The sequence below is a fragment of the Eleutherodactylus coqui genome, chromosome 10 (assembly GCF_035609145.1).
Source record: "Eleutherodactylus coqui strain aEleCoq1 chromosome 10, aEleCoq1.hap1, whole genome shotgun sequence".
Lineage (NCBI taxonomy): Eukaryota > Metazoa > Chordata > Amphibia > Anura > Eleutherodactylidae > Eleutherodactylus > Eleutherodactylus coqui.
Genome location: NC_089846.1, coordinates 137835033 through 137847732, shown reverse-complemented (window position 1 = coordinate 137847732; position 12700 = coordinate 137835033). Strand labels below are relative to the sequence as shown.

General features: G+C 45.8%; 1 protein-coding gene across 1 annotated transcript in view; it reads right to left on the bottom strand.

Moving 5' to 3' along the window:
• The window catches only part of PLEKHG2 (pleckstrin homology and RhoGEF domain containing G2), a 90895-nt gene that overhangs the window by 17450 nt on the left and 60745 nt on the right, over positions 1-12700 (bottom strand). Inside the window, exons 5-13 of the mRNA XM_066581909.1 lie at positions 10837-10937; positions 10410-10476; positions 6806-6852; positions 5150-5300; positions 4940-5071; positions 4362-4544; positions 2310-2402; positions 1956-2042; positions 1286-1319 (exon numbers count right to left, since the gene is read on the bottom strand). Of these exons, the coding sequence (XP_066438006.1) occupies positions 1286-1319; positions 1956-2042; positions 2310-2402; positions 4362-4544; positions 4940-5071; positions 5150-5300; positions 6806-6852; positions 10410-10476; positions 10837-10937 (895 nt within the window). The remainder of the gene's footprint in view (positions 1-1285; positions 1320-1955; positions 2043-2309; positions 2403-4361; positions 4545-4939; positions 5072-5149; positions 5301-6805; positions 6853-10409; positions 10477-10836; positions 10938-12700) is intronic.

The window sequence follows — 12700 nt, the reverse complement described above, 5'->3', positions numbered from 1 at the left end:
CAGCACTGTTAAAGGTTTATTGTAGATTGCATTGTAAAAACTTGATGACAGGTTTCCTTTAAAAGTAAGACCCCATTTACACTGACAGATGACCGCTCAAAAGTCGCTCAAATGATAGTTTGAGTGACAGTTTTGAGTAATCATCTTTGCATAGTCTTTAGTAGCTAAGTAGCTACTTAAGAGCTATGGAGGCGGAGTGGGACACCACCGCTATCACTCGGCGAACAATACAGCTGTTGTCCATAAGCAAACAGCTGTATTGTTCTCCACGATTACAGCTTGCGTCCCGCTGTAAACTAGCAGCGGGACACGAGCTGAAAGAATCTTATCAGCGCTGCCAACTGTGATAACAACCTGCACTGCTGATAAGAGTTCATCGCTCAATTAAAAAAAAAGTAGAACTGAACGATGAACGACTCGTGCACAAAAACTGCACAATGTCCATGCATTTAGACACAATGGTTATCGCTCATAAGATGGCTTTGAGCAAATTTTGAGCAAGAATTGTTGTGTCTAAATGAGCCTTAAAGATCCCAACAAGTTTGAAAAAATGTGGGCTTCATGACTAGTTTTCCCAGATTTGGATTCAAAGCCTAAACTATAAGCCCTAGCTACAGAAAAAAAAAAATAATAAATCACCTAAGAGGCGCTGTCATCTCTGGTGCGTCTTCTTCCCTGTAGCTCCCCGGCACTTGCTTGAAGTTTTCTGACAGCCCTTCCTGATTGGTTCTCGATTGCTGGCTCAGCCAATCAGAGCCAGCGCTTGAGGAACCAATCACAGCTATTCATTAAGTCACTGAATGGCTGTGATTGGTTCATCGAGCGCTGGCTCTGATTGGCTGAGCCAGAGATCGAGAACCAATCAGAGGCAGAGCTTCCCAGAGGCGGGGATTTTCAAAGTCCCGACCAGGAAGCTCTGTAGGAGAACTTCAAGCAAATCTGCTGGAACTTCAGTGAAGACACGAGAGGAGCTGACAGTTTTTTTTAATGCAGCTAGTGCTTATCTTCGGGGTAGAGCTTATATTTTAAGCTCCCCCCCCCCCCCAGAAAATCCTTGCATGGGCTGCTACAAAGTCATGTGACTTTGTAGCGCCACAAAATCATGGTTTTGCCGCAAAAAAAACGCTGCGATATCACACGGACCACCAATGCGATATTGCTGCGATTTCCTGGCAGCGATATCATGCCATCTGTGTGAAACAGGCTTTAAGGATCGGTCATCAATGTTTTAACCCACAGAGCACTGAGTGCAGTCATTCCGCCATGACACTTTTGCACAACTTACTTTGGAATGTGTTTTCAAGCAGAACTTGTTTTGCCTAGAAAATAAATAATAACAGTAACGATTCATTGTAGCGCATAGTAACAACTTCATTAAAGTAACGGCCCCTTCTACCCAATCTACAGGGACTCGCAGCTCAACGGAACTTCTCTATACGTTATTGTTGTATTTGCTGTCTGTAACGTGAACAATCAAAAAAGTAGAATGGAACAGGAAAAGCCATTGTCTTACGGGATCGGAAACCGAGAAACCAGCGCAGCGCAGCCTGTAACGTCTTGTAACAGACGTCTGTGTTCACCGTATGGCCATCACTTTGGGTGCAGATAAGAGGTGACTCTTATGGCCATTTGTCAGGGACCAGTCATCAGCCCCGAGCATTCTCCCCAATGTCCTTTCGCCAGACAATGGGACTATGTAAAGCGATGAGTGATCAGCTCATTCATGCGGACATACAAAGTGTTACCTGATCGGTGGTGAACAGCGAGCTGTACAGTTGGCTCGTGTGGACCAACAGTTGTACTAACGATCATTCCTCCCTATAAGCTGATTGGCATGTGTGTCGATTGGCGCTGATTACATTGGGACAAGAATTTGAACTGTGTACAAGGACCATTAGATAAGGGACTGAGCCAAGAGCAGCTGGAGAGTTCTGGCCGTAGCAGCACTATTTTACCTTCTGGGGAATGGATGCTGGGTGGTTTTCCACAATAAGTCGCTTTATGTGATAAATCCAGAGCCGTTTCTCCTCCTGATTCCTCGCCTGAAGAAGAGGGTGTTAGTCTCATGCAGAAACAACAGGGGGCAGTCATGTTTGCTTTTCATTGCAGAATAAAGTCCGTGCCCCAATGATGCAGTACCCAGGATTAAACAGCAGTCTGACCTCACCACCGTGTTACCGCGTGGGCATCTTGGTAGATACATTGAGCAGAATCAGGAATGTGATCCTCACTCTGAATGCCATTCCTTACAATGAAATTGGAAAGATGCACAGATTTCAGCCCAGGCTTTGAGACGCCCCAGGTCTTACCTGAATAACCTGCTGGTGCTTGGGAATGGTGAGGTCTGATACTCGGAAGCTCAGGCTGTCCTTAAGATGTTCAGTCAAGGCCAGATTGCAGCACTGAAGGAGAAAGCAAATGGAGGTCTATCGACGTTCCTAACACAACACTGCAATAGCAGTAATGCAGTGATTCCGTTTTAGGGTAGTGGGCTGCAAGTTTTTGTTTCTGGGGGGAAGGGGGGTCATAGATGTCATTAAAAAACGTTTGCTACGGTTGCATGACACTGACTTCTCATTTACTTCAGAAGTCAGATGCCACAAAACTTGCTGATTGATGATGAGTTGAGTTGCACGTATTGTGTGGCAGCTATGCACCCTTATCAGCTATGACTATTATGGTACATTAATCTAATCGGGTGTTGGATCCTGAGATTGTTGGGTGGACATTGTGATATTTCAACATGTTTCAGATAATATAATCATAGAATCATTGAGTTGGAAGGGACCTCCAGGGTCATCAGCACCTCCAGGGTCATCGGGTCCTCCAAGGTCATCAGGACCTCCAGGGTCATCGGGTCCAACCCCCTGCTCAGTGCAGGATCACTAAATTATCCCAGACAGATGTCTGTCCAGCCTTTGTTTGAACACTTCCATTGAAGGAGAACTCACCACCTCCCGTGGTAACCTGTTCCACTCATTTATCACCCTCACTGAGAATACAGAGATTGTAGGCAGCACCAACTATTTAGTCTAATCAGGATACAAATATATAAACACCCCCCCAAAACAAAAAATATATAAATGTAAAATATATCTTTATTAGTACACAGAATAAACACACATTAACAGGACAAGATGCAGCTACGATAAAGCCAAGCAGGAGACGGGGCCGTATGGATTCCGCAGAGAACCGTTATATCCTTAAACAGCATGGCAAAGGAAGTTAATAAAGTGCCAAATGTATCCAAATAACATAAGAGATCAAGGTATATAGGACAGATATATAGAACATACCCTGCAGAGTATACAAAGGATGCATATATATCTAAATCAGAAGAGCATCATAAGTCAGTGGCATAGTAATGTGGTAATAGGCGGCATCCAGACCCTTCAGCATCCGCAACACGCATTTCCCCTATGCGTTTCTCAACGGGTCCCTTCAGAAAGCGCATATATATAATAGGAAATGTTCAGTATATCCATCCTATATAACTATATCTAATGGGTGATTTTGCATACATTTGGCACTTGCACTTTATTAATTGCTAAATTTTAGAGATGAGCGAACCTACTCGGCCGCGCCCCTTTTTTGCCCCCGAGCGGCGCGATTTTCGAGTACTTCCGTACTCGGGCAAAAAGATTCGGGGGCGCCGTGGGTGAGTAGGGGGTTGCAGCGGGGAGTGGGGGGGAGAGGGAGAGAGAGAGGGCTCCCCCCTCTTCCCTGCTGCTACCCCCCGCTCCGCCACGCCTCCCCCTGCCCCCCAGCGTCCCCCGAATCTTTTCACCCGAGTAGTGAAGTACTCGAAAATCGCGGTGCTCGATCGAGTAATTACTCGAAACGAGTATATTCGCTCATCTCTATGCCGATTAAGGCCGGGCGGACCGGATTCCACATGCAGGAGGCCCGCAGCGGTTCCGGCTATTCCTGCGTACCTGACTGACCTGTGTTGTGGATGACTGCGGCGGCTGCCCATTGGCCATGCACAGTACAATTTTTTTAAAATTTGAATGTTTATATTTTTTGTGCCATCGCTAAGCGATGAAGCGGGTACCCACGGCTCCCACACAATGCTAATTGCGCATGGGCTGCGGCTCAGACGGCCTCCATTGACTACAATGGAGGCCGTCCACGCAGAGTCCGCAGCAAAACAGAGCATGCTGCAATTTTTATTACACCTTTTAGAATACGCACTTTACTATATATATATACACCCTGCATAATGGTTCCCTGTGGAATGTTTATTCTGTATACTGATACTATATACCTCACATTTATATATTTGTGTTTATCTGTGGTTTGCGTTGGTGACAGCCTGTAGGCAGGTTAGAGTGCTAGCTCCTCAGGACAGGAGGACTTACGAAGATATGCATTTTGTATATGAACAGATCCGTCCTCTTCTTGGTGATGAGCAGCATTTTGCTGAACAGGAAGAAGGCGCGTTCTTTCTTGACGCGTTGAACACGGAATGTCCCTTCCAGGATGAGCTCCCCGAACCCGCTCAGATCCGGACCTTGCCAATTCACCAGCTTGCTCTGGATTTCCTAGACCCGAAAGAATGAATATTAGTACAATGGGAGTCGGTGAGGGAATGAAGAAGACGTGTTCATTCATTTGCACTAAATTTGGAATCTATCTGCAACACAGCGGTAAAATGATCCCGAGTCCTAAAGGAGGTCACATGAGATCTGCGTTGGCATATTCTGGGATTTCAACAAGATCCACCAACAATCTCACATCTTTGAGGACAGTCCAAGGCTGGAAGCATCGGGTCTTTACCGGCACCAGCGGTATCGGCAGCCACTTATCTCCATCCCCATGAGCCAAGCAGCAGACTTATGGGGACGTTGAGGGGTAGCCGTGAGTCAATATCTATTTTTTGTCTATGGTCACCTTCACATTAGGGGGCACCCTTCCTTAACTGTAGGGGGCAGCACACCTGGAGCCTGACAGCATGTTCCTGCTTCCTCTTCATATCATTGATGTACCAGGCCACAGCCGTCATGGTGATAATGGCTTCCTCCATCACCTCGTACCCAGGAACATTTTTATCAAAGTGTTTAGCCAGTTCCTGCAATAGAAGGCAGAGCAGCCATCAGTATATAGGATGTAAAGGGAGAAGGCTGTCCATCAGATGCTTGTGCCTCACCTGTAGAAGAAGGTGGTACTTCATAATGCGCTGGACGGGCTTCAGGAGATACGTCTCCAGAGGCAGGGAGTGAGACAACACAACCTGCCGCTCTCTGAAGAACTGCACAAGTTCCTCATTCTTCATGCATTCACGGAGGACAGACACCGAGCTGAGGAAGAGGAGGAGGAGGAGGAAGGAGAAGGAACAGGAGGAGGAGGAGGAAGAGGAATGAACAGGAGGGCGTTATTCAGCAAAGGTAGAGATATACCATAAATATGAAAACTATGTGAAGACATTACCCTTACTATGACCAGCATTTAAAGGCATTGCCCCAGCTGGACAAAACAAGCAAGAGACCCCCTCTATGACGTCCATGTCCCCCAGTGGGGCATCTGAGGGTGTCCTATATCCATACAAGCAGAATGGAAGGAACACAACATTTACCTCCATAGATTCCAAGCAGTCGCGAATGATTTACAAACTACACTGAATGGCTGCTTTAAAAGAGACCCGACCCTTTTGCAATTGAGGTTTTCCTGTATGGAAATTAGACCAGTGACCCCGGAGTGCCTCAAGCCTTTATGTTGTCTGAGGCAAAATGTAAAATGCCCCCCCCTCCCCCCAGGGCCAAAAAGAGAAAGACTCGTTTTACAGGCAGTGAAAGCGCCAATATACAAGATACCGAACAAATATTTGGATCATTGAGACATGTCTAAAGTGACAGAGTAATAGTGCCCCCCATAGTGACGCCAGTATAAATAGTGACCCCCATTGTGGCCCCAGTAGTAATAGTGACCCCCATAGTGGCCCCAGTAGTAATAGTGACCCCCATAGTGGCCCCAGTAGTAATAGTGCCCTCCAAAGTGGCCCCAGTAGAAATAGTGACCCCCATTGTGGCCCCAGTAGAAATAGTGACCCCCCATAGTGAGCCCAGTAGTAATGGTGCCCTCCATAGTGGCCCAAGTAGAAATAGTGTCCCCCATTGTGGCTCCAGTAGTAATAGTGACCCCCCATAGTGACCCCAGTAGTAATGGTGACCACCATAGTGGCACCAGTAGTAATTGTGACTCCCCTATAGTGGCCCCAGTAGTAATAGTGACCCCCATAGTGTCCCTAGTAGTAATTGTGACCCCCATAGTGGCATCAGTAGTAATTGTGCCTCCCCTATAGTGGCCCCAGTAGTAATAGTGACCCCCATAGTGTCCCCAGTAGTAATTGTGACCCCCCTATAGTGGCCCCAGTAGTAATAGTGACCCCCATAGTGTCCCCAGTAGTAAGTGCCCTCCATGGTGGCCCCAGTAGTAATAGTGACCCCCATAGTGGTCCCAGCAGTGTTTGCATAGTGGCCTCAGCATTAACCTTTCATCTGCCAATGTTCCAAAATTGGAACAGTGGATTCACACAGTTGCTGCTTTGCTTTGGATCCGGCAAGTAAAAGTAGCCATTCAGTGTAAGTCTCCCAAGATTAGAAGAATGTCGATAATTCTGTAGCAGAGAGGACTCCAACCTGTAGCGATCTAGCGGTCAACGACTTCACAGCAAAGAGTCAGAGATTGAAGATGACGGCTATAATTATACAGCCCGATACTAGATCATAGCATGGACATCGAGAGAGGGGAACGTATAGGACGTCCCATATAGGATTAGAATACCGTGTAGAGGGGAGACACTTACCTGGGATAGTTCATACAGTATAGGGTATAGATGTCAAACTCTTCACTCTGTGGAAGAAAGGGAAGGTCTCTGTTATCAGCCATTCAGGCTTGGAATACCGAGGACTCTCCAGTTCTGTGAGAAGTTAAATAAAGATGGAGGGCCCCGATATCATTTCTATGGCTCACCATGGAATGTATATCATTAAAGCTACTGTCCTGTTTCGGGACAACATTCTGTCCTCGGTCTGGACGGGCATCTTGCCTGTACTTTATCTTCTATTCATGGCCTTTTTTTCCACCAGTTTCGATCCCATTTTGAGGCACCCAGGAAGGCCGCCACCATCTTTAGACTATCACAGCATCGATAGTGTTAGGACTAGCAGTGCACTGTAGCTGCTGTGTGATTGGCCAGTGTTGCTCACATGATCAGCGCTGCCCAATCACAGAGCAGTTCACAGACTCTTTTAGAAAGAAAATGGCGGCTAGACTGGCTATCCGAAAATAATGCACCAAACCAGAGGAAAGGAGGCGCCAGGAAGAGAAGATCAAGTAAAATAGGTTACCCCTCCACCCGGTGGTCCAGGGACAGGATTTTGTCCTGAAACCAGAGGATTGCTTTAATGCCCTCCGAGAATTGGTGATGATAGACGCGGGTAAAGTGGTGCCCGGATTAACACCACATTACTAAAGGCAGGGCGGGATAGCAAGGGAAGTATCGATGCGCACATCCTGCTTCTCAATAACTACGGAGTACAACTAAGCCAGACTTGTGTACAATCCAGCGCATCTCAAGAAGAGATCTTGTGCTTAAAAACTCCTTATACTCGCTGGTTTCAATAAGTTGAGAACTCCGGTTCACTTTGCGGCTCTGCCTTGTTTTACGGAACGAAAGTTGCAGCTAGCGAAGGGGTTTGTACATCAACATTTCACTCCGCAGTTCTGGGAGCTGCCAAAGACCATAAGGCCCATTTAGACGGGACGAATGTCGGGCAAACGATGCATGACCCTCGCCCCCGCACATAGACGCTGCGGTGCTGCTGCAGGGAGCTAGTATCGTTAGCTCTCAGCGAGGAGGCTGCAGGAGATTCCTCTCGTCACGCTTCCCCCCCTTCCTGGACGTTGCCTTAACATAGCGGCTGTTCAGTTATGAATGGCTGCTATTTACACTGAGCGATCAGCGATCAACTCATTGTCCATTGTTTATGCTGTATAGAGCTTATCTGCAGATCCTACTATTTATGCAATGTTAAACACAGATGCTACAATGTCAGGTGGGCTCGGACTCCCTACACTTCACTTAAACGCCCATTTTCACAGGACGATAATCAACTGAATGATCGTATGTATGATGTGTCGATTTCAATCATCATCCTGCATAAACATGTCTGATAATGGAACAACAGAATGCTTGTTTGTAACTGATTGACTATTTTACGAAGACAAAGTAATCGCTGTTTGTCGGTACCGCATCACCGTGTGCAAACAGATGATACAAGCTGTGCGAGAAGCAACTGATGGGAGGAATGATGTCCTGAGCTATTTGTCAATGTAAATGGGGTATAAAGCAGTTAGCAGAACCTAAATATTGATTAGGTATGGTGTATATATATATCATATCCTCCGAGGTGCTCGGAGCCTTTATGGTTATGCAACCAAATTGGTCGTCCTAATTTTAAAGGGACATGGTCACACATACAATCATGAGATAACTAAGCATCTATGAATCATATGGCTGTACATATCAGAACAGAAAAAATCTTTTCCTTAGAAAGTGTTAAAATTAGGTAAATTCAACCTCAGATGGAACAACATGTGACAAATTACAGTCAATATTCAGCAAAACTAGGTGAGAATGTAGAAGTAGTGTGTGAAAGATCAAGGCCAGCCTTAGTGCTTCCATAGGAAGTAAGAGGGTAAATAGTGGCCAGGTGCTGCTAATAAAATGCCACTGATTAAGTGATCATCAAGAAGCATGACCACTTCAATAAAAGCAGATGTTTGGGCAGTTTGCTGGTCTGGAGCATTCAGGCATGTGTTAACACTACGACAAAGAGAGAAGACAGCAGCAAATATTTTAGAAAAGGAATTTGGGAAGGGTTATAAGGCTATTTCCAAACAATTTGGAGTCCATCATGTTACAGTCAGAAAGATTATTAGGCAGGTTTCATGTGGAAGCTGTCTCGTTAGAGTCGGGACCTGTAAAACAACAAGGACCCTTGAAGTGAGCTCACGGGCTTAAGTATCTAGGCCAAAATACAAACTAGTACCTCGAACATTCTATAGTTATCCCATCTGGCTATGTGTGCAGGTATGCAGGTGAGTGTTTTGAGCACTTGTTAGTCATGATTTATGTCTGTTTCTTAGTTATGTTTGCTGTTCCCGAGTTCTGCCAGGGTTTCGCCAGTTCATGAGTGTGAATGACGCAACACATGGCAGCATGGCTAACATTTACAAAATTGCATCTGAACAAACCCCAAGACTTCTGGAACAATGTCCTTTGGATAGAAGAGCCAAAAGTAGAGATGATTGGCCATAATGCCCAGCAGCACCTTTGGCAAAACCCAAATCACAGCATATCAGCACAAACACCAACTGTCAAGCATGGGGTGTAGGAGTGATTATATGGCTTGTTTTGCAGATACAGTACATTGGCATCTTGCAGTCATTGAGTTGACCATGAACACATCTGTATACCAAAGTATTCTAGAGTCAAATGTGAGGATATCAATCCAAAAGCTAAAGCCTGGCCAAAACTGGGCCCTGCAACAGGACAATGATCCCAAGCACACTAGCAAATCTACATCAGCATGGCCGAATAAGAAAAGAATCAAGGTATTGCAATTGGTCAATCAGTGTCCAGACCTCAACCCAATTGAAATGCTGTGGTGGGACCTCAAGAGAGCCGTGAATATAAATGACTGCCCAGAAACCTCAATGAACTGAAGAAAGGTTGTAAAGAAGAGTGGGCCAATATCCTCCAGAACGAGGTGAAGACTCAAAGTCATAACAATTAAACATTGACTTTAACTTATTGCTGCTAGAGGTAGTTCTACAAGCTATTTACTTATCGGTGTCCTTAATTTTTCACACACTGCTTCTGTATTTTGACCTAGTTGTGTGAAGTAATCACATAGTGTAATTTGCATTTGTTGTGGTTCATCTGAGGTTCTATTTACCCAATTTAAGACCCTCTGAGGACCAGATGTTTATTATTATGTACTGAAACATACAAGCATAGACTTCAAAGGGGGCGTACTTAGTTTCTGTCATGACTGTATCCCTCATTCACAAAAACACCCTAATTTGCACATCATTTGTAACCTGTCTGTATATTCCGTGGCCCCATGTCCCATTCTGCTAAAGACCAGTCCCTATATGGATCCATAACTTGTCACTGCCTGTAGAGGAGCATGCGTGAACATATTATGATTATGGCCAATTTCATGAGAGGACGATGCCCATTCCCATAGGGTAACACCCAAGAGGGGCCAACCTTTATCTCCATGTCATATATAGCATTTTAGTCATTTTACAAAACGGATGGCGTATTCTGTTGCTGTTTTTTTAATTTGTCCAAGTTGTATACTTGCTAAACCTAACACGGCCAGCAGGGAGCGTCTTACCCTCATGACAAAACACTCGGCGATCATGGGAGCAGACGTGCAATTCTCCAACTCTTCAAGCAGCTCGCTGTAAAAGAGCAGACAGTCAGTAACAGAATGCGGCTCTGGAACAACTTCTGGCCCTGTAATAACACATTTTATCACACAGTCTTCACAATAATGTTAGGCCACTGCTGAGCAGATGGCAGCACCAAGTCATTACAAGGGAGTATACAGCCCCTGACCATGCATTATCACACCTTCACAGTATGGAACACCAAAGCTCATCATGCTATCCAAATACATTGTGTTAGAGAACGAGCATCAACAGTGGCACATATGGAGAAGAGGAGGCCGATGGTCCAGACTGGACTCTACACTATGGGCTGGGTATTGCCATCCAAGACAGAAGGGCCTGATATCTGCAGGGGTATTAATGACCACTCACCTGTTAAACTCATAAATATCTTCTATGTTGCAGAATAAAGTGCTGACTTGCTCGGGTTTGAGGGGGAGTTGACCACAATCTATAATGCAGCCTAAATAATCCTGTATGGAGAGAGCATGCAAGAAAGGGCATTAATGTACAACCAGTATATCACTATCCAATGTAACATGCCGTATACTGATCACATGCAGGCTCAGCATTTATGTCATGGCTCACGGATGAGTAAGGCCGCCTGCACACGGGTGGATTAGCATTGCAGAATCCGGAGCGGGTGTCCGCCTCCAGACTCCACAGCAAATACCGCCCATAGCAAGCAATGGAAAAGCAATTTTTCCTGCACACGAGCAAGAGGAAAAATCGCAGCATGTTCTATTTCTAGGTGGAATCCGTGCAGATGGCTTCCATTAAAGTCAATGGAAGCCATCCGACCTGCAGCCCTTCCACAATCATCACGGAAGGGTTGCGGGATCCGCGTCATCGCCTAGCAACGGCGCGGCATAATCTGTACTGCGTATGTACGCGGCCCGTCCATACACAGCACAGATAAAGAAGACTCCGGACAGGTACCAGCATGCGGAATCCGACCCGTACGTCTGCAGGCGGCCTAAAGCTATAGGAAAGGAGGTGCAGACGTTGTGCTTCCACCAAGGCCTTACTCTATGAGGGGGCACAAAGACCCCTCTGACACATAAGAGGTCAGTATCAGGGAACCCTTTGGAATTACATGGATTTCTGAACAGATTACTAATAAACCTGGTCTGATTGTTACCCATGTCCCAATTATAGATAAACACAATGTAACTAATAACTCACAAGCAGTTGTAGTGGTCATGGCTCTTATTGAGCACACTTAGTAATCGCCCGCAGAGCAGGGAGCGGTAAGGCACCATTCACATGGCGGTAATAATAATAATCTTTATATAGCGCAGCCCGAATGGCTCCTTCCGGGGGTTCTGTCTGGATTGCTGAAAACAGCATCCAGATGGAAGTCGAAACAGAGCAACAGGCTTAAAGGGAAACTGTCAGCAAGTATGAGAACCGTAAACTAAGTAATGGTGCTCATACAGCAGGCTCCCTGAAGGCCAAGGAGATATTTCTTCCCATTAATTGCTATGGGGGTGCGTGCACAGTGTGCAGCCAGTGGTCTGACTGCGAGGTCCGCACTCACTTTCGGGCTGACAGCACTAGATTGGAGATCTGGATAAGTATAAGAAATACCTCCTCGGACTCCAGGGAACCTGCCTTATGAGCGTCATAACTTATGCTCCCTTTAAAGGGAACCTGTCAGCACATCGAAGCATCCTACAACCACCGACACCTCCAGAAGAGAGAAGTCTGATTTTGTGAAACAGCACTACTTGTGTCTTCTGGAGGTGGTGGTGGTGGTGGTGGTGGTAGGTGCTTAGATGTGCTGACAGGTTCCCTTTAAATACTGAAACGGAGAACAAAGAGGCAAACTTTCATCTCCGTTTCAGCTCGTTTCGGTTCTCTTCCAGCATCTTAGCTGAATAGTGTAGCTGACTACGCTATACTGTCTGTCCAAAATGCTAAAAAATGAATGGAAACCTGCTGAAACAGATCAAAGTTTACAAGCTTTACTCTCCATTTCAGTAATTAAAGCCTTCGGCTCCATCTGGATACAAACCCCAGGATGGAGCCATTATTGCCATGTGAATGTAGCCATGGATTACAGTCCCAAGATGCGGCAACTACATGTGGCCAGAGCCTCAGCCACCTCTGGCAGCCAACATTTTGCAAAATAATGTAAGGGCAGCAGTCCATGACCCCAAGTTGAAAAGACATTGGGTGATGCAACAAGACAATGAGCCAAATCACAAAAGTACTATTAATCAGCTCAAGAATG